General features: G+C 42.6%; 1 protein-coding gene and 1 long non-coding RNA gene across 6 annotated transcripts in view; one reads left to right on the top strand and one right to left on the bottom strand.

Annotated features, from left to right (window-relative positions):
• Chd1 (chromodomain helicase DNA binding protein 1) overlaps positions 1-9,423 on the bottom strand; it is a 70,662-nt gene extending 61,239 nt beyond the window's left edge. For 2 of the 4 annotated variants that reach the window (XM_041680025.1, XM_041680028.1), the window contains exons 1-2: positions 9,038-9,423; positions 7,170-7,371 (exon numbers count right to left, since the gene is read on the bottom strand). In XM_041680025.1, the coding sequence (XP_041535959.1) occupies positions 7,170-7,222 (53 nt within the window). In that variant the 5' untranslated portion in view covers positions 7,223-7,371; positions 9,038-9,423. Of the gene's footprint in view, positions 1-7,169; positions 7,372-8,600; positions 8,623-9,037 lie in introns of those variants that run through there. The other 2 variants (XM_041680026.1, XM_041680027.1) reach the window with 2 other exon arrangements.
• A 223-nt stretch (positions 9,424-9,646) lies between these two features.
• Positions 9,647-27,374, top strand: part of LOC121466651 — a 31,005-nt gene continuing 13,277 nt past the window's right edge. Inside the window, exons 1-3 of one of the 2 annotated variants that reach the window (XR_005976787.1) lie at positions 9,647-10,092; positions 13,045-13,106; positions 16,031-16,105. This is a non-coding gene — a long non-coding RNA (uncharacterized LOC121466651). Of the gene's footprint in view, positions 10,093-13,044; positions 13,107-16,030; positions 16,106-27,374 lie in introns of those variants that run through there. The other variant, XR_005976786.1, reaches the window with a different exon arrangement.

Below are 27,374 nucleotides of genomic sequence, written 5' to 3'. Positions count from 1 at the left end.
CCTCTGACACACAAAAACCCTATGTGTACATCGTAAGGTTAAGTCAGAAAAGTCAACAATCACACTGTTTGCCACTCTAATTGTTTCTAGCAAAATAAAATTTACCTAGCCTCTTTCTGGCAAGGTTCATGACGCTGTTTCTCAGAAATTCACAGAAAATAGAACCTATGTAAGTAACAACATCAATAAAAAGAAAAGAGAATCTGCAGGGGATGAGTGACTGAAAGACTTTAGGTAGACAAGTTCACTGTATTTTAGGCATTATATACATACACATGTATGCACCCTTGAATTTAGCACATACACAATATCACTTAGGGAATCCGATAAAGTAAGAAGATTACAGGATGAAACCCAATTCTGCTTACCCAACAGGCTACAGGCAAAAGAATCACAACTCAGCTGAGTTCTCACATTTCTTTCTATACATTTTAAATTTTTCCCATTTAAAAACAAACAAACAAACCTGCCAGGCATGGTAAGACACCTATAATCCCAGCACTCACCCAAATCTGTACAACCTGGGAGGTAGAGCTCCCAAAAGTTCTGGGCTACCCTTGTTACACAGCAAGTTCAAAGCCAGCCTGGGCAACAACACCTTGTCACATACACCAAAAAAAAATAAAAAAGTTAAAGAAAAAATAATCTTTCAACCATCTCTTTCCAAAGGAAACATTTATTTTTAAACACAGAACTACAACAGTCAGGATCAGGTTAAGCACAGAAGCAGAGGTCAGGTCCTAGCTTCACTGCCCGCGGCTAACTCTCCTTTACACGGAAGAGTACTGCACTCAAAAATCACATATTCTCTTCAAACTCACCAGTTAAAAACTGCAATGCTAATTATAGTAAGCTATATTTACCACAACCTCAGGAACTCTATGAAAATTGTAGCTTGGTTAATTCTACTCAGAGAGAGAACAGCCTATTGCTGAATTAAAGCTGCTAGTGCAAAGTATACTGAGCTTTCCAAAGAGGCATCTTAGCTTCAGCAGCACATACAGGATACAAAAAATAAATAAAGATAAAGAAAGTACAACACAACGAAGATGTGGATTAAAAGAAAAGGAACTTAAGAGTCACTCTTTCTCGCAACTAATGACATAACAAGAAATTGTCACAGCCAGCTTTCTTTTTTTTTTTAAATATTTTATTTATTTATTATGTATACAATATTCTGTCTGTGTGTATGCCTGCTAGCCAGAAGAGGGCACCAGACCTCATTACAGATGGTTGTGAGCCACCATGTGGTTGCTAGGAGTTGAACTCAGAACCTTAGGAAGAGCAGGCAATGCTCTTAACCTCTGAGCCATCTCTGCAGCCCCACAGCCAGCTTTCTTAACTAGTGATTTCTGATCATTCTAGCTTTATCATTTCCTAGTTTCTTATGTTCCTGAAAGTGCCTCTCTAATATATATGTATATATATATATATATATATATTTTTATAATTTATTTATATATATATATTTATAATTTATTTATATATACATAATTTATTTAATTTTATGTACACAGGTGTTAGGGTGTCAGATCCCCTGGAACTGGAGCTATAGATAGTTGTGAGATGCTATGTGGGTGCTAGGAATTGAACCAGGGTCCTCCGGAAAAGCAGCCAGTGCTCTTAACCACTAAACTAACTCTCCAGACCCCTGAAAGTACTTCTTAGTATTACTTCACAGTTATCATTAACTCAGAAACCTGAATTGATTTTTCTGAACTGACTTTTTAAAAAGTGAGTGTAAAATAAAGAACAAGAAACACCATAATTTTACAATGCCTTTTAAAAAAACATTCAAATTTAATATAAAAACACAATTTTTTGTTTTTATTGTTTTGTTTTTCAAGACAGAGTTTCTCTGTGGACCAGGCTGGCCTCGAACTCAGAACACTGTATAAAGCCCTGGGTTAGACTTCCAACAATGAAGAAAGGGGGAAACTTCAGCGTTGACTCTTCTGTGCCTTCTCAAGGCTCTATCTCTCCTTAGGGCTGGGAATCAAATCTCAGACTGCATTCTATATAAGCTTTCTGCAACTGAGCTACATGGGACCAAAAGAAATTAATTATAATTTGGTAAATCCTACTTGTAAACTGGAAGTTTTCTTTTTAATTTTTGATGTATGTTTGTGTGTGTGTGTGTATATATATGTATCTGCCAATTAAGAAAATTGGTATAATATATATTATATACATTGTATCAGTTAAAAAGAAAATATATATGATGATGATCAGAGTTCAGAGCAATTACCAAGAAAGTTGGTTTTCATTCATCAGAATTCCACTGATCCTGTTTCTCTACCTACCACTACTAAAGAGTTAAGAGTATTTTCTATGAAACAAGGAAGTTTAGTACATTACATAGGGCTCCTCTATGTAAATGAAGTTTATGCATATATTTAAAACATGTGCACTGGGGTGGAGAAATGGTTCAGTGGTTAAGAGCACTTTACATTGTTTTAGCTCAGTATAGAAAACTTGCCCAGTACACACAGGGTTCTCGGTTCTATCTGTGGCCTTGGACACTGTGTGCACAGACACACACAAAAGATTTCATTCTAAGATTCAAGTCAACTGAATTCCATTAACAACTCCAGACTAGGTGAGACTATTAAAGCACATTACCAACGTCTCCCAATCTTCAAGAATTATTCAAGAACATAATATATATTCAGAGCAGTGGCCTTCAACCTCTGAGTCATGACCCCTGTGGGGTCAAACAATCTCACAGGGGTCACATACCAGATGTTTACATTACAATTCATAATAGAAGCAGAAAGGAAAATAATTCTATGGTCAGGGAGTCATCACAGTATGAGGAACTGTGTCAAAGGGTCATAGCATTGGAAGGTTGAAAACACCACTGCTCTAGAGACTGAAGTATCTTGTAACCCACGTGACAAACTTACTAAAAGTTGAACCTAACAAACAATTTTCAGTTATCATAAAAAAAAGCAAAATATGATCAAATATTTCAAATGTCTGGCCTTAAACTGACTAAATTATTCTTCAAAACAACCTTAGGATGAAAATCTGTGAGGTTCAGATGTGGCTTGGGGTAGGGGATTAGAACATTTTATTTAACATGTGAGACCTTGGACTTCGTGTCCAAGGCTACAAAACAATGAGTGAATGGAATCTTTTAAAATGTTTAAGCAGGGCTTGAAGAAACTGATGGCAACCCAAGTCCACACAGATGGAACTCCCAGCACTCTGCTCAGAGCGCACGGGTGGCTTCAGTCACATGAAACTATCATACAAGTACATCCCGGCCAGCAGTTAACAAAACAAAGACTGTTCTAGAAACTCAAACACATGCTCATTTTGCTTTTATTTACTTCTTTTTTTAACCCTGTCTGGCCTGGCACTCACTGTATAGACCAGGCTACTCTTGAATAGTGAGATTTGCCTTTGCCTCCTAAGTGCTAGAATCATAATGTATATGCCATGGAAAATATTATCTTCACGCAATCTATCCTGATACAGCTTTCCCACTTCCTCCCAGATCCTCCCCACCCACCCAGCTCCATTCCCCCTCTAAAAAGAAACACACAAAAAGTCCCACAAAAACAAAGAAGTCATAATATACAAGCAAAAGATCTATAAGGGGAAAAAAATGCCCAAACAAAGCAAAATGAAATAAAAGTCTACAAAACTACCACTGAGTTAACTTTGTATTGGTAACTACTCCTGGTAATAAGGCCTACTCAAAAATATAGTTAATAGCTGGGCGGTGGTGGCGCTCGCCTTTAATCCCAGCACTCCGGAGGCAGAGGCAGGCGAATCTCTGTGAGTTCAAGGCCAGCCTGGTCTACAAGACCTAGTTCCAGGACAGGAACCAAAAAAGCTACCGAGAAACCCTGTCTCGAAAAACCAAAAAAAAAAAAAAAAAAAAATCCAAAAAAAAAGGAAAAAAAAAAATATATATATATATAGTTAATACACCAAGTGAGATTCTATTGGCAAAAACTCCTTTTTCCTTTGCCATGAGGTATATCAATTACAGATAGCTCCTTGATTAGGGGTAGGAGCCTGTGTCCACTCTCCCCCTCAGTCACAACCCACATATCTAAGCAAAAAGGTGTCAAAACCATCAGTTATACCATAACCAAAAGAACTACTTCTCGAGAATTCTTTCTTTTCATCAATAGTTAGAGACTGATCTGTAAGGAGGAATCAACCCCTTCGCCTCCACATTTCTTTTTCTGTAAAAAGTTAAATCCAACCCAAAATATCAAATGGCAACCTCATTTCAGAAGCTTCCTTAACTTAAAAATGAAATTCTGTAGCAAAACACATTTTACATTTCTTAGCAAACATAAATTTGTTTCACTATATATATATGTGTACTAACTTCAAAGGTGAACCTAAATTACTATTTTCACTTATGATATCTTTTGGTTCTTTTTTCCAAGAAAATCCTATCTGTAGAGTTTACCTCATTATATATGGAAGCACAATCCCTTTTCTTTGTACTGCATCACAGTGAAAGCATTTGGAGAAAGGGTAGTAAGTATCAATAGCAAAGGGTGCAGAGAAAATAAAAGACAAAACAGCATAAGGAAGGCAAGGGAAAGAAAAGCTAACCCCTCCTATTTCTTGTAAACCCCAAAGCACATGTAAAGTCAGATACCTCAATAGTGATGCTCCTCAGAAGTGCCAACGTCTATATAGCAGAATTACTGACTCACAACAACTAGAGAAATACGTTTTGCAATCACTTAAAATGAGTATAAGTTGTGAAAAAATATAACTGCATACACCTAATCCTCTTGTCTCCACCTCCCTTCCTAGGATTATAGGTGTGCAGCCTTTGGTCCAGTTGGAAAGAAAACAGCTAAATAATTTCAAAGGCTCTTGTGTTTTTGTTTGTTTTTCACTGTACTATCAAATTGGCTTTATTATTTCTCCTAGCTTTAGATATGGTAGCAAACACCTGGAATAAACTAACTATTGAAACTGCTCCAGCAGGTGATCCCCAACTAAGCAAGCAGATAAGCAGTCAAGAGTCTGACTTCCTATTATGTGGGTAGCCTGGTTCCTATGTTTACTCCACATAGAGCTACTTATTAACCATTTCTTTGCTACTAATGAATGAGACCACAATGTAACTCTTCTATCCACTTACTACAATGTATCTACAGAGTTAGGACTCAAAATTGAGCCATTAATACCCTCTAATCTGACATACACGTTAACACCAGCACTAGGGAAGCCAAAGACCTCAGTGAATTCACAACTAGCCTGGTCTACATAGTAAGAATCAGGTGAACTAGGGCTACACAGTCAAACTATTTCAAAATAAAAGTCTCTCCCCCCTCACACGTGCCGCACACTCACACAAATCCTCTAATCTAACTTCAATTCCACTGATTCTATAAACTCTACCATGTGTACCTTTACGACCACCTTTGTTTTCTTGAGGCAGGGTCTATGTAGTCCTGACTCTTCTGTGACTCCTGTGAAGATCAGGAGACCTTAAACTCTGAGTCATCGGCTTCTGTCTCCTGAATGGTGGGATCAAAGGTGTGTGCCACCACACTGGTCCCTACAACTTTAATAGAATTCATCCAATCTTTCTCATGTTACATTTGGAAAAATTCTGAAACAACTATTTCATGCAAAGATGTTATCAATTCAGGTTTTGGGTTTTTGTTTTTTGGTTTTCCTTTTCATTTGCTTGGTTGATTTTGTTTTGCTTGTTTTAAATGTTTACTTATTTATATATGGGCATTAGAGAGCCATGGCATGTGAAGAGGACAACCTGAGAGAACCATTCTCTCTTCCCATTATGTGGGTCCCAGGGATCAAATTCAAGTCAGCAAGCTTGGCAGCAAGTGTCTACACAACCATCTCACCCACCCTCAACCCAGTTTTTTTTTTCTTTTCTTTTTTAAACTGTTTTGTTTTGTTTTGTTTTTCAAAACAGGGTTTCTCTGTGAAGTCTTAACTGCCCTAGAAATCACCCTATAGACCAGGTTGGTCTTGAAATCAGAGATCTGTCTCTGCCTCCCGAGTGCTGGGATTAAAGGTGTGTGCCACGACTGCCCAGTTCAACACAAGTTTTTAACTTAAAAATCTATACTTGTTTTAACTACAGTGTTTCTTCCATAACTGTTTATTTTATTCTCTATGTTGTTACTGTTTCTTGTCCGGCACATTTATCACCATAACCACTTCAGTGTCCTGCATGACACAAAACACAATGCTGACGGATAATACGCAAATACTTAATGTCCAGTGTACCAGAAACCATGTTAAGCTGACATACAGCATCTCACATAAGTTTTAATTTTTAGTAAATATCAGTGTAAGTTCCATTTCACAAGAACAAAAATCAGAACAGAGTAATTTACCTCAGCTCACATCGAGTAACTAAAAGAATTGGGATTAACTGTACTGTCAGACTCCAGCATCTACTGTGCTGAGTTCTACAGTAAGAATATATAAATATATGGATATGACAGTAATGTGGAGACTACTAAAAACGTAGAGGGTCAAAAGAATTTAAAGGAATTGGACCAGGTGTGATATATGCCTATAATCCCAGTGCTTCATTTGGTAAAAGAATGGGAAATGTTGTTGAGGCCAAATGAGTTATAAGACCCTGCCATTAAAAAGAAGAGAGAACACAAAGAGATTGTCTTACACATAAAAATGACTTAACATTTAATTTCTATAAACTTTATTTCTAAGAAATAATATGGTCTTAGTTACAAACTCTAAAACTCCAATATACAAATAAAAAAGGTTAAATTCACATCAATTTTTATTCTAAAAGTTTTCTGCAGTAAAATAAATGTTTCCTATTAATGCTGTCCAATATAGTGGACACATGGCATACATCATTTACACTTGAAATGTCTGGAGGGACTCAGAATTTTGGACATTTTGTAACCTAAATAGTGTGGCTACAGCTACTACACTGGATAACACAGGTGTAAAACATGAAATTCCAGAAAAAGTGTAGAAACCCTGCCGATTTTATTTGGACAGTTTAACAGTCAAATCAATTAATATTTCTTTACTATTTCAGCTTCAATTAACTCAACATAAACCTCCACTACATTTAGACTGATCAAAGTCTTGTACAGCTGTCATCCCCTCTCTTTCACACACACGCACACATTTCCAGGCCTCAAGGACCCAGCTGATGTAAAGTACTTGCTTACCTTGATTCTCCACTGCCATTTCTAACACTTTCTTCATCACTGTGTCCATTCATTGTAAATATCAGGTAGTTTTAAAATTCAACACAAATCTTCCCACTTTAATAAAAGATGAATACAAACGTCAACTTCCTCGAATATCAAAATTTCAAAGATGAATTTTCTTCAACATTCACAGGCTTCCTGGGACTCCTCTCTGAGTAACCTGGGGAAAATATATCAGCAATTAAGAATATATGCTGTAGGAAAAGAAATATACCCGATTTAGAATTCACAGAAATGTGCCTAGGCCGTTCAACTAGAGGTGGCAATGAAGGTGTGTAAGGAAGCCTCTTACTCGCAATAACTGACCATCTATTAAATACATTCTTAATTGCTTGCTAGAACTTTGCCTGCCACTGCTAGTGCTGTTTTGACAGAAGGAATTTAAAGATTTGTTGGGCAACAAACTTCCCAAGGCTAATTGCTACTGTGTAGCACTACTTATACAGATACTAAAACAAAGTGGTTCCATGTAAGATATACAGACAAGCAAAGAGTGGAACATGGTGTTTTATTTGGTAACTTCGCCAAATAAACGAGGTGAAGATAAAGGTTACGTTAATGAAGCTCTAATTCCTATTATCAAGAACTTCATATTCCAGCTAAGAAAAGTTTTTAAATCCCCATATGGAAAAGAGTGTCGTAAAAGTTATCATGATCTTAGCAAAAATGCAAACGTCAAAATTGAGGTTTTTAATCAGAGTAAAATGAGAAAAAAAATTATCCAATGTGATACTTAAGACGCCTTCAAAATCATAAAAGGGTAATACAAAGAATATACACTGTATCTTCTTTTCGAGGCACGCGACTGGGGGCAGGGGGACACCAAGATACACTATTTCCACCTCTCAGGATCTCACCACAGCACTAGAGTCACCTACAAGCGAACCACGAATAAACAAAGGAGATCTCTGGCAGGGGAGGGAGAGGAAGAAGCGGGGGAAGGAGACGTCAGATCCTTCCCCAAGCCAGAAAGTACCAAGACACACACGGAAAGGCAGAGTTGTCCTCCGACTCCGGCAGAGACTTAACTCTGATTATTTCCACTCCACAGGACAGAGGGGTCAAACTAGCTGCTGCCACCTCAGTCGGGGCCGCCACCGCACCCGGTGGATCAGGATTTCGAACCTGCAGAGCGCAGTTCCTCACACCTCCGTGAGGACAGGTTATCTAAAAACCACAGTACTCGACAGCAGCAGTTCTTAACGTTAGCTATTAATACCAGCCCCGGTGAGAGAGCTTTACTACGAAACCGTGTCCAAGTCCTCCACCTCCTTTCTCTCCGGAAAGTCTGCGCTCAAAAGTTCACTCGCCTGGGCTCTTTCCCTTTCACCTTCCTCTCGCCCCTCAAGATGGCTTTCCCCGTCCGCTGGACTTCCTTTCCAGCCTCACCTCCTTTCTCCGCCTCAGCAGCGACAGCCTTAAGTTCTGCTCCGGGTGCCCGGACTCCCTCCGGACGCTCAACAATGAGAGTCCCCCCAAAGTCGCTTAGGCTCTGCAGCCTCCCTCCCTCCCGGCAATTGCCGGGATCCGGCTAAGTTTGCCGGGCGGCGCCGCGCGGGGCCGCAGCACCTTCTCTCCCCGCAGCCGGGCGCCGCGGCCTCCTTCCCGCCTCCCCGGAGCCCTCCGCGCGCCCTCCCGGGCTCGCCCGGCCGCCGCCCCCTCCCCCTCGCGCTCCCACGTGCTGGTCCCCGCCGCGCGCCGGGCAGCGCCGCCAAGGCCCGCCGAGGATGCGCCGGGCCGCTCTCCCACGCCCCCGGAGCCGCGCCGGGCCTCACGGGGGGCCTCGCCGGTTCACGGCCTCCCCGGCCTCCCCGACCCATTCTTACCGGCCGGCTTGGGGAGGAGGGTGGCGCGGGCCGGCGCCTCGGGTGGAGGATGCCCCGCGCGGGGCCCGCGATCCTGGACGCCCAGGCCGCGGGACCCGCGCCGCCGACGGCGAAGGGGGGGGGAGGGAAGGCCGCGGGCGGAGACGCGCGGGAGGTGGCGGCGGAGCGGGTCCCACGATCAGTTCATCTCCGGGCGCCGAGGCCGAGCGGGAAGTACCGAGGGCGCCTCCTCCGTCCGTGCTCCCGCCCCGCCGCTTATCGGCCGCCGGCAGCCGCCATGACGCCGAGACCGCGAGCAAGCGCAACCGTCTCCGCCGCGCGGCGCCGCCGAGGTCGCCGTCGCCTCCGCCTCCCGAGCGACGTCACCGCCTGGGCTCACTCCCCCTTCCCGGCGCGCGGCTGCGGCGGCGGCGGCAGCGCGCACGCCCGGCCTTTCCGCCGACGCGCGAGCGCGGGGCGGGGCCTGGAGGGGCGGGGCCTGGCGGGAAGGGGCGGGGCCTGGCGGCGGCGCGCGCCCCTCCGGGGAAGCCGCTGCGCTCGGGCGGGGGCGCAGCATGCGGGTCTGGGACCCACGCTGCCCTCCGCGGTCGCGCGGGGCTCCCGGAGGTGGGCGCTCCCGTCACCGCAAGCCGTGCGCCCCGGGTCCGGCCTGAGCTGCTGCGTCACCCGGGCAGCCTGGGAACCCTCTTGGGCAACCTTGTCACCTCCCGCTGTGTGGCTCGCCCGGGCGCCCTGCGTCTAAATCTCTTCCCGGGCGGGGCGCTAGTGAAAGAGAAAAATAAGAGTTGCTGGCTGTTGACATCCCGTGACGCTACTTGATTCGTGTGTGGGCGGCCCATGCCTGGTTCATAAAAAGAACTTTTACAACACTGCCTGGCCAGGGCCCTCCCTGGAGGGCGAGTGGAAGGGTGTCGCGCCGAACTGGAACAAGAAAGGCCACCGGAGGGGCGTTGGTAACTGTCTGGGTCGAAGGTGCTGCACCTTAGTTGACAGTTTCTGTCATTTACTGTATCCGCGGGCCTCAGAGTGTTGGAAACAGGATCTCTTCAAGCATGGTGATGTAGCAATCTGTGTATGGTTTTTAATTTTGTTTTTATTACGCTTTTTGGTTTTGAAAGAGCGTCTTATTATGTAGCCCAGGGTGGCCTCGGGATAATCCTATCGCCTTCAAAGTGTTGTGGTTTCAGGCATGTGCCACCACTCTGACCGTTTTTTTTTTTTTCAAGTGTTTGGATTTTTTGTTTGTTTGCTAACTTGTTTTTAAAGAAAAATTCTTTCTGACTTCATTTTTCTGGTCTGCAAATTTTAAAACTTTTTTTAAAAGACATTATACAATTAGCGGGGGGTACAGGCACATGCCTTTAATCCCAACACTTAGGAGGCAGACATAAGCACATCTCTGAGTTCAAGACCAGCCTAAATCTACAGCCACGATCCAGGCTGTTCTTAGTTTGGGTGGGATTACCGTTGTACCCACCATGTGGGGCTAATTTTTAAAACTTCCTAGTTTGTTATTTTGTTCTGCTTTGTTTTTCAAGACAGGGTTTCTCTGTGTGTCTTTGGCTGTTCTGGTACTTGCTTTGTAGACCAGACTGACCTCGAACTCACAGAGATTCGCCTGCCTCTGCCTCCCAAGTGCTGGATTAAAGGTGTGTGCTACCAAGATCAGCCCTATTTTGTTATTTGAAGTTAGATTTGCTTCACAGGAATGCTTGAGGTTTAATGTTGGACTGCAATAATATTCTCCAAATAATTCTTAAGCTTATTTGGGAAATTTCTAATAAAAATTTTAACTTTGAAGCTTTATGTTTTGAAAAACCAATATACTTCATTGATCTGTAATATCTTAGAATGATTTAAGAATATAGAGAAATATAATGTATAAAAAATTGCAAGAATCTAGCCTGGGGGGCTGGAGAGATGGCTCAGAGGTTAAGAGCATTGCCTACTCTTCCAAAGGTCCTGAGTTCAATTCCCAGCAGCCACATGGTGATTCACAACCATCTGCAATGAGGTCTGGTGCCCTCCTCTGACCTTCAGGCATACACGCAGATAGAATATTGTATACATAATAAATAAATAAATAAATAAATATTTAAAAAAAGGAATCTAGCCTGTTTGGGTCTTAAAGGTCCAGGTGTAATGCAACAATGTGTTTTCAGTATCTGTTAGCTGCATGATTAAATTCCCAGGTTTTTTTTTAATAAACAATCTCTTTACATTTTGTTGTTGTTTTTTTTTTATTAGTGTTTGCTTGTATGCCACTGCACACATGTGGAGGTCAGAGACAGCTTGCAGGGGTTGGTTCTCACTTTCCAAGGGACGTGACTCAGATTCTTAAAGCTTGATGGGGGGTCTCTTCAAGCACTGAACCCAACTGCGTCTCTTATTATCAAACAACAGCCTCAGAGTGATTATCTAAACATATAAATAGCAGAAATTCCAAAAAATTAGCATCAGCCATTAGGGGTTTGGGTTTGGTTGTTTTGCTACTATTCAGGTTCCATTCGAAACACTTTGTAGTCCTTTGGGAGTATAGTAAGGAGGCTACTTGTTCCTTCCCAACTGCCCAGCCCTGAAATAATCACACAGAAACTGTATTAATTAAATCACTGCTTGGCCCATTAGCTCTAATTTCTTATTGGGTAACTTTTACATATTAATTTAACCCATTTCTATTAATCTGTGTATCGCCACATGGCTGTGGCTTACCTGCAAAAGTTCCCAGCATCTGTCTCCAGTGGCTACATGGCTTCTCTCTGACTTTGCCTTCCTTCTACCTTGCTATAGGCCAAGCCAGTTTCTTTATTCATTAACCAATAAAAGTAACACATAGACAGAAGGACCTCCCACACCATGGGAGAGTATGACATTTACAGATTCTAACACATTATTTTGTGAATCTTTATTTCTGATGCTAATGAAGATTGCCAATAGATGTCTGTGATTTGTTATTGTCAATGCAATTAGATTGAGAAATATCTAAGAGATAGTAAAATATAGAACTGGGTGTGTCTATGAGGTCATTTCCAGAGGAAATTAAAGGATTGAAGCACCTACATCATCCTTGCATGGATTCAAACTTTGCTGGACTATTGGGATGTTGTGGAACTGTGGTGGTAGGGCCTCAGTGGAAGAAGTGAATCATTGGGGGTGTGGCTTAAACTATATCTTGGCTCTGGCCTCAAAACAATGAACCAAAGTACACCTTTCTTCCTATAAGTTGCTTTGTCAGGAATCTGAAAAACACAGTGACATGAAAATGATCCTACCCCCCTCCACACACACACACACAGTATTCTTTTTTTTTATTATTTTTATTTTTATTTTTCGAGACAGGGTTTCTCTGTGGCTTTGGAGCCTGTCCTGGAACTAGCTCTGTAGACCAGGCTGGTCTCGAACTCACAGAGATCTGCCTGCCTCTGCCTCCCGAGTTCTGGGATTAAAGGCGTGTGCCACCATCACCCAGCCACACAGTATTCTTAAATAGAGAAACAGTTCCATGATGATAAAATATGTCTCAGATCGAAAGCAGTAGCTCTTTCCTCTTCTAATTTTGTGGTTGTCACTATAGGAATAAATATATTCTTTTCCCTACTTAATATTAAAGTAGCTTAAGATTATTCCAGTTTTTTTTTATTTTATGGTCATGTGGAATTGATACATATTCTGTGGGAACAACTTTTTGAATCTTGATTTTTTTTTTTCTGGGCTAAAGGCATCCCCTATAAGTCACAGTGCCTACTAAGGTATTATTAGACTTGGTGATCATAGGTAAACAACACATACTCAAGTATCTGTGTTACTAAATTATTGTATTGTGTAGATCACATGGGTTAGATAAAGGGTGTTTTCAGTTTTAGCATATGATATCAACTTGAGTGCCTTGCCAAATAGAAGAATTTCCCAAATATCATGTGTAAATTTGTAAAGTTCTTTGATAGGCTTATGAAATTTTAAGGCATAGTAATTGTCTTTTTTCTACTTTTCTAATCATAATTTTGTAGGAGCTACTGTCTCCAGAATTGGGCAGAACGGTTGCCTGGCACTGTATTCTACCTCGTCCACTGTGAGTGATTTCATTCAGACATGATGGTTATTATACTTGGGGATTATGACTAATAACTTTTCTTTTTTAAAGGTTTTTCTTACATTTATTTTGTGTATGTGCATGTATGTGTATGTACATGATACAATATACACATGTATGTATAGGTCAGAGGACAACTTGAAAGATTCGACTCCTTCCTTTCATCATTTGGGGCCTGGAGATCAAATTTGGGTCATCAGACTTGGCAACAACTGCCCTAACTAGTTGAGCCATTTTGTTAGCTGATAAATCCTTTTCTTTTTTAGATATGGGTGGCTGTAGGAGACAGCCTCCTGTAACACGAATTCTAATTATTCTTAATAATAAAAACCCAGAGACAGATATAGGTGTTAACGCTGAAAGAGCAGAGAAGCAGAGCAGCCAGCCACTAGCAATGCTCAGACCAAAGGGCTGATCCTGTCCCTAAGAATCCTCAGACTGTTGCTGTCTCTACAAAACTCCATCCATCTCAATGAATCCTTAGATGGCACTGAGCTCCTGGGTCTTCCTGGTTTATAGTTCACTCTCCAGCCAGCCATATCACTCCTGTCTCCATCTACCTAGTGCTGGGATTAAAGCCGTGTGATCCCAAGTGCTGGGATCATCTTAGTATGAGCTCTGTTTTCTGTTTTGGGTTTAATCTTGTGAAGCCCAGGTTGGCCTTGAACTCACAAAGATTTGTCTGCCGTGGCCTCCCAAATGCTGCGATTGAAGACGTGCTACCACCGCCCTGGCAACCACGGCAGCTCTTATAAAGGAAAACATTTGATGGGGCTGGCTTACAATGTGGAGGTTTATTACATTATTGTCATGGAGAAAAGCATGGTGCCGTGCAAGCAGACATGGTGCTAGAGAGATGGTTCTACCATCAGACCAGCAAGCAGGAGAAAGAATGACACTGGGCCTGGTTTCGGCTTCTGAAAACTCAAAGCCCACCTCCCAGTAACAAACTTCCTCCAACAAGGCCATACCTCCCAACAGTGCCACTCTCTGTGAGCCTGTATGAGCATTTTTATTCAAACCAACACACCCTGCTTCTGTGCTACATTGTGAGACCCGTGAGTATGAAGAATGTCCATACTGCATTATATTAAGTCATTCTGTATACTTACTTCATCTTAGACATTCCACTAAGGGATAGGGAATTGTCATAGAGCAAAACCAGACACACTTAGGGTGTTTTTTGTTTGTTTGTTCGAGACAGGGTTTCTCTCTGGGACAGTCCTGACTGCCCTGGAGTTCACTTTGTAGCCCAGGCTGGCCTCGAACTCACAGAGATCCACCTGCCTCTGCATCCCGAGTGCTGGGATTAAAGGCGTGTGCCACCACCGCCCTGCTACTTTTAGGGTTTAATACAAGAACTAATTACTTAAAAAGTATCCTTCAGGGATGTTTAAGAAGTGTTTCAGTGATGATTAAATCAGCACCACATCTTCAAATGTATTAATTCCTTTTCTGTTGCTGTGGTGATTTAAATAATGACCTCCCTAGGCTCATATATTTGAATGCTTGCTCACTAAGGAGTGGAACTGTTTAAAAAGGATTACAAGGATTAGGAGGTGTTGCCTTGCTGGAAGAAGTGTGTCACTGGGGTGAAACTGTGCTTTCAAAAAGCCCATGCCAGGCTCAAAAGCTCAGTCTCTCTCTCTCTCTCTCTCTCTCTCTCTCTCTCTCTCTCTCTCTCTTTCTCCCTCCCTCCCCCTCTCTCCGTCCCTCCCTCACTTCCCTCCCTCCATTCTTCCCTCCCTCCTTTCTTCCCTCTCCCCTCCCCTCCCACTCCTGCTCCTCTCCCACCTTGTAGATCAAGATAACTCTCATCTACTCAGCTACTGCTCCAGCACCATGAATGCCACAATGCACCAATCATACCCGCCCCCCCCCCCCCCCCCCCCGTGACAATAATGGACTAAACCTCTGAAACTGTAAACAAGCCCCTAATTAAATGCTCTTTTATACGAGTTGCCTTGGTCCTACTGTCTCTTCACAGCAATAGAACAGTGACTAAAACAGTTGCTATGACAAATTACCTAACAAGTACAGTTTCAAGAAGCAAAGGTTTATTCTGGTTTACAATTTGCTGTTCATCACAGTGGGGAAGACATAGAGGCAGACATATAAGGCAATTGGTTACATTGTTTCTACAGTCAGAAAGGAGAGAGATAAACACTGATGCTTAGCTTGCTTTCTTGTTTTTACTTAGTCCTGGACTAATGCTGCCCACATTCAGAGTTAAGTCTTCCTTCTAACTGTATTATAGACACAAGCAAAAGTGTGTTTACCTGATAACTCTAAACATAGTCAAACTGACAGTGAAGATTAGCCTTCACTATCAAGGACTAGAATACATAGTACTGAGAGACCACACAGTAACTGAGAGAGAGGCTCTACAAAGGCAAGGTTATCCAGAGACTAAGCAGATTGTCTAGGAAAATAGGAAATCATCAAAGGAATTTTAGCTTGATGGTGACTTAACAGGATTGGTAAATTGAAAATTGTACTCTAGATATAAATCCCAAACAAAGATTAGGGTGTACCAAAGTAGATAAAATGCTCCCAAATTAGAAGTTTTGCAGATAAAAGAAACAAAAGAATGGCATAATGAACCAGGATAGTGTAATAGAGGTGGAGAGTGAGTTGGGGGAACAGTAGAATACTCTTCCTGGGGTTGGACTGAGCATTAGGAGGAAGAGGTTACTTCTGTATTTACAGCTCAATGATAGTGGTATCCATCCACTTGAGTGTTAATGTATTTGAAGAACATTGGGAGGTTGGGGGATCATTTGGTTTAGCACTTACTGAGTTTCTGCTGCACTTGAATCATCCAAGCAGTTTCTAAATGGAAGCACGAACCTGGGAACAAGCTCCTTCAGGCAGAAAGGACTTATTTTAGCTCTATTTCACAGGATAGTCTATTACTACTGGGAGGCCACAGCAGCCTGAGTCTGAGAGAGCTGGTTACATCATTTCCAAAACAGAAAACCAGTAAGTGTACAGGGAAAGATTAAACTCTTGAGTATACACGAAACTGACTTTGGAATAGCTCAGGTCCTAGGTAGAGGAAGAGGAGGCAGAAATGCTGGAGCTCCTGGGTGTTATGCTAGACAAAACAAATGACTAAGTGCTTCAAGGAAGGAACAGTAAATAAGCAATGTCAAATGCCAATGTGAAGTCTGTGAAGCAAGACCTTGAAAGTGTCCCTGGGATTGAGTGACGTGATCGTCATCAGTTACCATAACAAAAGCTGTTTTGTTGCGCCACATGGCCATAAAATAGATTGAAACGGAGTGTGGTGGATGATAAATAAATGAAATGAATCCAAACTTCTCACAGGATTTGACTTTTAATTGGGAGGGAATACGTCTTTTTTGTTATTTTTAAATATGTGTACGTGTCTGCATGTGCTCACATAAGTGGTAGGCGTTCAGGAGCTGCAGTTGTGAGCCTGGGAACTGCAGTTACCTGACATGGGTGCTGGGAACTGAACCTGTGTCTGTGAGAGCAGTAAATGAGTGGTCTTAACTACTGAACCACTCCTTCAACCCGGAATGTATCTTTTGTGTCTTTGAGGATGTTGACCTTTTGGCTTTGATAAAACACTAAAGGTGTTCCAAAGACAGAAAACCACTTGTGTACATACGCATGAGCGTGGGAGGATGGAGATAAGACATGGCCTTACAAGGAAGCCTTAGCTTGATAGCATCAAACAGGCCATCTGACTGCTACTACATCCTGAGTCTGAGACAACTGGTATACCTGGCACATAACTCTCCCATTCCCTCCTTCTCCCCCTCCCTGTGATGGTTAATTCCAACTTGAGATAACCTAGAAAAGAGCCTCAGTGGGAGACTGTCTACATTGGGTTGGCCTATGGTCATGGGATAGGAGACAAGGCTGTCTTAAGTTAATTGATGTTCGGGATGACTCAGCCCACTGTGGGTGGCACCATTTCCAAATCAGCAGGTCCTGAACCATGTAAGAGTGGAGACCCAGCTGAGAACAAGCACAAAAGCCAATGAGCATGGAAGCATGCATTCATTCTCTCTCTGCACTGGCTAGTCATGTGACGTCATGACTCAAATTCCTGCCGCTCCAGCTTGCCAGCAGTAATGGGTTGTAATTTGGGATTGTAAGGTAAAATCAAAGCTTTCTCCCCTAAGTTGCTTGTCAGGATGTTACCACAGCAACAGAAATCAAAGGAGGATACTCCCTGTCTCCCTTGCTTTCTTTTAGAAATTTTTAGTTTTAGTTTTTAATTATGTCTAATGTGTTTGTATGTGTATGGGGATATGCACGGGAATATAGATGCTCTTGAAGACCTGAAAGCCCAGGACTTCAGACCTGTAGCTTGAGTTACAGGAAGTTGTGAGGCACCAGACATGAATGCTAAGGAACAAACTCAGGTCCTTTAAAGAGTAGCAAGTATTAATCAGTGAGTTCTCTCTCCAATTCTCCTCTCTCTCTCTCTCTCTCTCTCTCTCTCATCTCTCTTGCTCATCTCTCTCTCTCCTCTCTCCCCCCTCTCTCTTTCGCTCTCTCTGTGTGTGTGTGTGTGTGTGTGTGTGTGTGTGTGTGTGCGTATTTGTGTTTTGCTTGCATGTATATCTTATGACAGTGTCAGATCCCCTGGAACTTGAATTATACGGACAGTTGTGAGCTGCCATGCAGGTAGCTCCTCTCTCCAGCCCTCCTTTCTTCCTTTACTAACTTTGTCTTTCACCCTATAACCCAGGCTGGCCTCGAGCTCATGATCTCCTGCCTTAGCCTACTGAGTACTGGGGTAACACACGCATGTATGCACAACCATTCCTAATTCTGGCAGGGAATAATCTTTTGAGATAAGATTGAATATGTGAGAGAAGAGCTGGACATAAGAATTAGCTGCCAAGACAAAACCATAGTAATCACTAGAGAAAGTAAATATATGAATTCTAAGGTGGGTTTAGGCAAATATGTTTCCTGTATTTTCAGAATAAGGAACTGAACAACAACTAACATTGTTTATGGCTACAGGAAATGGGTGTCATGGGGATCTGAAGAAGATACCCACCATAAGTCTCAGGCATTTGAATCCCTGGTCCCCAGTTGATGGCTGCTCGGGAAGCATTAGGAGGAGGTGTGTCCCTGGGGGTAGACCCCTAAGTTTTAAAGCCCATGCCTTTCCCAGTCATTTCTTTCTGCTTCCTGACTATCAACGGCTGCTGCAGCCAACTGCTGCCATGCTTTTTGCTGTGCCATCATAGACTCTGAGATAAACACTTTATTTTATAAGTTGCTTTGGTGTTTGGTTGAAGTAATAGACAAGTAACTGATATGAGAGTCCCCTCTGTATGCTGTGATTACCATTAATGAATAAAGAAATTGCTTTGGACCTATAGCAAGGCAGAACTTAGGTAGACAGGGAAAGCTAGGCTGAATGCTGGGAGAAAGAACGGTGGAGTCAGAGAGAAGCCATGGAGCCACAACTGTAACCAGAGTCAGGCATGCCAAAACTTTGTCAGTAGGCCACTGCCACATGGCAATACACAGATTAATAAAAATGGATTAAAATAATATGTAAAACTTAGCCAATAAGAAGTTAGAGCTAATGGGCCAAGCAGTGACTTAATTAATACAGTTTCTGTGTGGTTATTTCAGGGCTAAGTGGCCAGGAACAAGCTAGAGGCTCTCTCCTCCAACAAGTAGCCAATACAGGTACTCACTTGACTACTGGGTGTTTCTGTGAGTTCTCTAGTCCCCGACTAATGCATATACTTCCAGAAAGACTAGTATGTCATGCATATTTGTTAATTGTGCAAAAATTAGAACTACCTGAAAATCTTTGCAATAAATTGCTCAAGTCCTACTCAAAAGAGACCTTTCCATTTCTCTGAGGTAGAGTCTCACAAGTACGTGCTTTTAAAACTCCCCAAGGTGAGTGTAAGCGCCTGTAGTCTTGAGAAACACTGATGTCACCCTCATAATGACTACACTGACCCCAGTAAACTTAGTGCTTACATGCAGTAGGGAGAGGCCAGGATATTACTTACAAACAGTGGGGGTTTTGTTTTTGTTTTTGTTTTTGCTGATCTTTCGAGACAGGGTTTCTCTTTGGAGCCTGTCCTGAAACTAGCTCTTGTAGACAAGGAATTCACAGAGATCCGCCTACTTCTGCCTCCAAAGTGCTGGGATTGAAGGCATGCACCACCACCGCTCAGCCTAACAGGGGTTCTAAAAAGCAGTTTGAAACCGAGTTTTTGTCCCCATGAGAGATGAGTAGCAAAAATCTGGAAACATCTGTGGTTGTCACAGTGGATGAGTCTCGTGGAGTTAATGTACTGATATACAGTAGTTTGAAGACAAGGGCATTTCTGGAGATCCTACAATGTGTCAGTCAGCTGCTTTTTTCCCTCCACAAATGTTTCATCTCCATGCCTGCCTGCCACAATGCTTCCCACCATGATGATCATGGATTAACTCTCTGAAACTGTAAGCAAACCCCCAACTAAATGCTTTTCTTTTATAAGTTGCTTTGGTCAAAAGCCTTCTCTGAAGTGTAGCTGACTATTTCCTTTATTTTAAAAACTAAAAGTAAACATAATACCAATTTTAAACTACTTCAAGTCTTCCATCTTACATGCTTGGATACATGCAGGAAATAGATGTAGCTAAAGCATTGTTTAGAGAAAAGAAATATTGGATTTAGAGGCAAGCTTTGCCTACCACCTTCTTCTGTCGTTAAATGGCATCCAACAAGTCAATTACTTGGGGAGTTATTTGTGATTATAAAAAGAGGTATAAGTGACTTGGGACTAATAGAAAACTTTTCTTTGGGGATTTTAGCCTGACTAATACCTTCTCACTAAGAAATATCTACACACATTTGAAGTTCAGCCTCAGCAACAGCATAGGAACTAGAAGACCAAATACCTCTAACTTGTTAGATGAACTATTGGCCCTATCTGGATCAAACGGGTTGTCTTGAAAACATAAAATCTGGCCTGAGAAATGTTTGTCAGGCAGCTGATTGTTTGAACCAGAAACACATAAACTTAGGCCAGGGCCTCCTTGTGTGAGAGCATGTAGAATGTGGAGAATCATGGTCTGTTGCTGAGGGACAATGCTTTTGTATGCTCTATTGGTTTAATAAAATGCTGATTGGCCAGTAACCAGGCAGGAAGTATAGGCAGGGTAACAGACTAGGAGAATTCTTAGAAGAGGAAAGGCTCAGTCTACAGTCACCACCCAGACACAGAAGAAGCAAGATGAGAATGCCTCACTGATAAAAGGTACCACGCCACATGGCTAACATAGACAAGAATTATGGGTTAATTTAAGTTGTAAGATCTAGTTAATAATAAGCCTGATAATAGGCTAAACAGTTCGTAATTAATATAGTTTCTGTGTGTTTCTTTGGGATTGAACTGCTGCAGGACCAGGAAGAACAGAAACTCCATCAACAGTCTGTGTGGAAGAGGAGAGCATCACAGGCCATGTCATAGTCAGACAGCCTATGGAGATGATGCAATCACCTCTCCCTTGCAGGTCAGGAAGATAAGGCACTTGCTTAAAGGACATGTGGTAGCTGAGTAAACCCAGGCACTTTTACTGAAGTCTGTGCTTTCATTCAACACATATCAAACACAATCTAATAGTTGCCCCAGTTCCTGATCTCCGTCCTTTGAGAAGTTAGTCAGCTCTCATCTTTGAACTGTTTGTCATAACTCATCCTTATAATAGAATTTCACATCTTGGCTTCAGTAAAAGTGCTTTTCTGCTGATTGCAACAGCAAAGCCCTGAGCTTAAGTGGCTGTGAGTGGAAATGGGGATACAAACCACAGAGAAAGTAACTTGCCAAATCAAGAGAAGGGGAGGGATATACAGACGTCTCATTATAAGGTGAGAATTTAGTGTGTTATGCAGTAACAATTTTTTAACCCAAGTGGCTTAGAGCTCAGATTATATAGTAGCCAAATATTTTTAAAACTTTCAAATGTTTGAGTTACTACATACTAAGTTTCAAAATGCACCTAAAAAAGGGATACATTCTAAACAAGGTTTCCAGGTGGAAGTAGGATGTATTAATCAGGATTTGTTGTAGGAGCCTGCTTGTTTGTTTCTGGCTGCCCAGACGATGAAATAATCACACAGAAACCATATTATTTGCAATACTGTTTGTCCAATAGCTTAAGCATATATCCAGCTTGCTCTTATACCCTAAACTAACCCATCTCCATTAATCTGTGTATTGCCATGTGGCTGTGACTTACTACCAAGGTTCTGACCTGTGTCTGTTCAAGAATCCAACAGTTACTCAGTCAAAAGACTGAATGTCTCTGCTATTCTTCAGTATATATCAAAGTCCTAATGAAGTAGGCTTTAATACAAGTGAAGGAATGAACTTGCCAGAGACAGTGAGGGCAAGCAGGCAAAAAAAGCAGAAGTTTCCCTCTTCCCTGTCCTGTATATAGGCTGCCACCAGAAGGTATGGCCAAAGATTTAAGGTAGTTCTTTCCACCTCAAATGATTTTCTTTTAAATCCCTTACATGTATGCTTGTGTATGTGTATGTTTGGGCATTACTTGATTTCGCATGTAGTCAAGTTGACAGCCAAAAATAGCCATCACATAGAGCAAGTTGCCAAATTTGGCCCATTTGACAGTTATCAGCTCTCTTTTGTGCCCATCACCTGTGGTCTGAGCATGTAAGGCCAGACAAGAAATAAGAATGGGCATGCTAAATTGTAACAGTAATTTTTGCCACAGTGTTTTCAATATTGCCCTTTACAGATGAGTGCTTAAGGTAGCAAAGGAGTCTCAAAGGTGCAGCCGATGTAAGGCACCCCAGTTACTCAGGTCCCTCCTGAGCATCTTATACTGCCCCTCACAGAAATATGGTGATTCCTTCACCACCATAGCCACCAGGCCCAGAATGCACCATTGTGTATAAAGATATCACTAACAGTCAATCTGCCATGCCTGATGGAGGAAGGTCATTGGCTAATAAAGAAACTGCCTTGGCCCATTTTATTGGTTAGAACATAGGTGGGTGGAGTAAACAGAACAGAATGCTGGGAGGAAGAGGAAGTGAGCTCAGACTCGACAGCTCTGCTCTCTGGAGAGAGGCCATGCTCCCTTCTCCCGGGCAGACACGATGAACCAAGCCGCCAGGTCAGACATGCTGAATCTTTCCCGGTAAGACTGATGCTACACAGATTATTAGAGATGAGTTGATCGGGATATGAGAATTAGCCTGTAAGGGCTAGAGTTAATGGGCCAAGCAGTGTTTAAAAGAATACAGTTTCCGTGTAATTATTTCGGGGCATAAGCTAGCCAGGTGGCCGGGGTGCTGGGGACACAGCCCTGCCGCTCCTATTGCAACACATGCCCACTTATTCTCTTATTTGACTAGAGGCTGCAACAGAGAAACAGAGAACAATGTGGAGGGATAGAGGCCCAGCTGTTGCTAAGAAACAAAAGTCCTGAAGAACTAAAAACTCACGGTGAAACCCGATCCACTATGGTCTTGAGCATTAGTTAAACACAAAAGAAATCTTCCTAAAAGAAAACTGGCAGCAGTCCCCACAATAGGATGCTTGTGTGCCGTAAGAGCCCAAAGTCTGCAGAACACAGTTATCTTCGCATGCGGATCCCATCCATCCTCCAATATAGAAGTTTCTTTGCCAGACAAAAGTGGATACTTTTTTCCAGATGAGGATCTGTAATATCTGTTCTCAGGGGGAATCCAAATCAAACTATATTAGTTGCTGTTCTATTGCTGTAGTAAGACACCATGACCAAGGTAATTTACAGAAGAAAAAACTTACTGGGACTCCAATTGTGACAGGGAACATGGCAGCAGCCAGACAGGCATGATGCTGGAGCAGGAAATGAGAGCTTACATTCTCATCCAGAAGAACAAGGCAGAAAGAGAGTTAACTGGAAATGGATGGACTTTTAAAAGCTCGATGCCCACCCCCAATGATACTACTCCTCCTCTAAGGCCACACCTCCCAATCCTTCCCAGAAAGTTCAATCAACTGGAGACCAAAGATTTACACATATGAGCCTATTTGGGCTACTCTTATTCAAACCAGCACACAAGCATGACCAGATTGTCTAATAACTGGTTAGAAGCAGTTCAGTGAGCTCCTGCCCTTAGAAGATTCCAGCAGCTTGTTTGCACACTACCCCATTCCAGGTGGACACAGTTTATGTTCTTGTTGGGCTAGATTTAAAAAACAACAATTACAGAAAATGAACCTTCTGAGAGGCAAACAGAAGTTCTGTGCTGATTGTCAAATAAGAAATTGATTAATTAAAATAACACACACACATAGTCTTTTGGCTTTTTGAGACAGGTATTTTTGATAAGTATTTTTGAATCTTGGTAATTGGTTTCCCCACCAATGCAAAAAGTCAGATCAGGCCAAATTAAAAGTACAGGTTTAATGAGAAAAACACTCCCAGATGATCTCGAGGAATCAGAAGGGGAGAAATCACATGGCACCTCCAGGGACAGGAACTTAAGTACTCCATAGGCAGAGTCTTGAGCAGTTCTAGGGGAGGAGCCACCCCTTGGTGAGCTTTCTAAGAAGGAAAGGGTTTGGAATAGAGGAGTGAGATGAGGCAGAGATTCCCTACACTTTGTGTTGGCATTCAGACTAGAAATTAGGAAAACAATGTTCAGATACAGTGTTTTTTCTTACTTGGAAATGACATTCTCTTTTGAGGGAAGAGGAGAAAGAGTAAAAAGGTAACTAAGGAAATATGATTAGAAACTGGGATAATTTTAATAAGAGAAAGACAGAGTTATCTCGAAGCCAAGACAAACATATTTAGAAGGGAGGTAGCAGTGGATACATTTCATAGTTCACTCAAAGTTTCTGTAGTATAATGGAGAACAAGGAGAGAGAAAACGCCAAAGAAGACCAAGTATCCACTGAGAGTGGTCACTGAAATCGCAGAGATGAGGCCCCCATGGGCTCATAGCAAGCACAGCTACTGCTAGCTAGTCTGTCTGCACAGGGATGTCCGTTTGCCCCTGCTTTTCTGCTCACCTATCTTGTCCCAGTTTAAAGAATGCGCAGTAAGTTCTAGGGTCTGCCTAGGAAGAAGGGACCACTCATTGTAGATTAAGTAAAAAGGTCTGATCGTTGAAGAAGCATGATGTTTTGGTTTGAAAGGTAGGTGGGCAGGGGTTCGAGAGGCAGCTCGGTGGGAAAGAGCTCTGGTAATTCTCACAGAGGACCCAGCACTCACATCAGATATACCTGTAACTGCAGTCTCAGGGTATTCAATGTCCTCTCCTATCAAAGTTTTAGTAATTGTGTGACCACATTCTGCCAGGGATTCCAATGTCATATGTATTGGAGTTATCTTGGAGTTGTCCTTGGCAATGGGACAGCTCTGAACTAATTGCCAAACTCCATCTATCTTAATCTTTGGGATTTGTGCTATAATATGAAATAAGTGTGCATTCTTCCTCTCTGGTTTCTTTCACAGAAACCTTGAACTCGTATGACTGCCCAAGGGGTCTGACTATTCATAAGGAGCCCCTCCATTAGTCTGAGCTTCATGTAGAAAAAACGTTGGGAGCAAGACAACTTACAAAGAAAGGAGGTTAATTTAGCCCACAGTGATAGAGGTCCCAGGACCCACATCTGATCATGGCCTTCTTCCTGAAGCAGCAGAGAATGAAAGAAAAGGAATGTGCCTGTGTCCCCTAAGGTAGGCTTGTCTTTCTTATGAAGCCACCAAACTCTAGTCATGGAGGTTCTGTTCAAATGACCTTATGACCTTACCTAATTCTAATGACTTCCCAAAGGTCCCACCTATAAGCCTCATAGTTGAATTGTTTGTCCCCTCTGATGACCTCACAGTGGAGGAGAAACTTCCATATAAACCCTTGGAGGACAGGCGCAAACATAAGCTCATACAGCCCCCTTTAGTTCATTTCTGAGTTCACGCTGGGGAAGTGGCCTGGGGTAGGTCCTTAAATATCCTCAGAAAGACCAAGGATCCACAGGATTAAAGGACAGGGAGGGGCACTAGATGTCTAGCTCGGTTAAAAAACTCTTGGACTGCCGGGGAATGGTGGCACACCCTTTAATCCCAGCACTTGGGAGGCAGAGGCAGGCAGATCTCTGTGAGTTCAACACCAGCGTGGTCTACAAGAGCTGGTTCCAGGACAGGTTTCAAAGCTACACAGAGAAACCCTGTCTCGAAAAACGGAAAACCTCTCAGACAACAAAGTTGGGAGAGCTTCAGCGTTGCTGAGCATTTGGAAGAACTGGGACAGCAGCACACCCAGACACCCAGAGATGAAATTCCTTGCTCCCTCCTCCATCTTCATCTTAGTTCTCTTCCTGTACCGTTCATCTGTGCTCACAGGATGCATGTGGCAGGAAAGGCGAAATGAGAGCTATCTAAGGAAGGGAATGTAGGGTACCACTAATCCAGAACAGAAGGGATGAAGGAGGGCAGAGGAGGAGGAGGAAACTAGAACAAAGTATCAGGATAGGTATGGTGTGTATGAAATGTCATAACAAAACCCCGTCTGCCTGCTTACTGTGTCGGTAACTTTCCTAATGTTCTGATGAAGCCACAATCAAGGCCACTTAGAGACGAAGGAAGAGTTTGGGGCTTACCATTCCAGAGGCATAAGAGTTCATCACCATTAATGTGCCTTATCCGCCCTGAAAAGTAGATGGGAGGTGTGGTGGGGGTGGAGTATATGGAAGGAATGGGAGGAGGGGAGGAAGTAGGAACTGGGATGGGGTATGTAAAATGAAAAGATAGTTTGTTTTTTTAAAAAAAAATAAGCCAGGTGATGGTGGCGCACGCCTTTAATCCTAGCACTCAGGAGGCAGAGGCAGGTGGATCTCTGTGAGTTTGAGGCCAGCCTGGTCTACAAGAGCTAGTTCCAGGACAAGTTCCAAAGCTACAGAGAAATCCTGTCTTGAAAAACCAAAAATAAAGAAATAAATAAATTTTAAAAAAAAGGAGTTCATCAGCATTACAAAGGGAAGTGTGGCAGCAAGCAGGCATGGCTTTTGAAGCAGCGAACTGAGAGCTCCCATCTTAAACCACAAGCAGGAAGCAGAAAGCACACTGAGAATGGCCTGTGTCTTTTGAAATCTCAGAGCTGGCCCCTAGTGACTCACTTCCTCCGGCAGGGCCACATTTCCTAACCTACCCAAATAGTGCCACCATTGGGGACCAAGTGTTCAAATACGGGAGATTGTGGGGGATATCTCATTCAAACCACCAGATAGCCAATTTTTAAAATATTTTTAAAATTAGCTGGGCAGTGGTGGTGCATGCCTTTAATCCTAGTACTCGGGAGGTAGAGGTGGATCTCTGTGAGTTCAACGGCAGCCTGGTCTACAAGAGCTAGTTCCAGAACAGGCTCCAAAGCTACAGAGAAACCCTGTTTTGAAATATATATATATATATATATATATATATATATATTCTTCATAATAAATAAAAAAAAATAAGGTTTCCCTGTGTTTGGTGGGCCAGTCTAGCAAATGGTGTACTCATGGTTCTCCAAAGAGACAAAATCAGTAAGATACGTTTCCGATTTAGGAGATGGAAGCTATTAGGGACTCAGACTCAGACTCATTGAAGGTTAAGCAGTCCCAGAAGGCTATCAGCAGGTGGGGAACTGGGAATGCCTTGCTGGTGTTGGACTCTAGCGTCCAAACACCGAGAAGGAGTCGCCCTCAGAGACCATCTCACACAACACAGCCAATGCAAAAGCATGAGGATTTTATTAATTCTGTCATGACAGGGTCCCCCAGCATTCGGGAAGCCGAGGGACCTCGAATAGCGGGTACAGTCTACTTTTAAAGGGGCCACAGAAGCAAGGGGGGGTTGTTCTTTGACTATTCTGATTGGCTTATTTGAAAGGGCTATTACCAATAATTGACTGGAGAGCTGTTGCCAGATCAGATGAGGTAAGAGGTCATTTTGACCCAGTTTCCCAGGGGACCGAACCAAAGCATACGTATATGGGTAATTGTTCAGGAACTGAGTACGAGCGAGTGTAACTGTTAGGTCCTTGGTTCCCAGGGGAGGAGGGGAAGCACTATGGCACAGAGGCTGAGAGGATTCAGAATTGTCAAAAATGGCTTTAGGATTGTCTTAAAGTCTTACATTCCCTCCTCTTATTTGGTCAAATATCTCAATCTTGAGATATTAGTAAATTTGGAGGACCACCTGGATCTGTACACAGAGATTAACAAACCAGTGTTGTTTTTTCAT

The sequence above is a fragment of the Microtus oregoni genome, unplaced genomic scaffold (assembly GCF_018167655.1).
Source record: "Microtus oregoni isolate MIOR12 unplaced genomic scaffold, Mior012 000033F_ref0000390, whole genome shotgun sequence".
NCBI classification, from domain to species: Eukaryota; Metazoa; Chordata; class Mammalia; order Rodentia; family Cricetidae; genus Microtus; species Microtus oregoni.
This window is presented reverse-complemented; position numbering and strand designations above follow the sequence as displayed.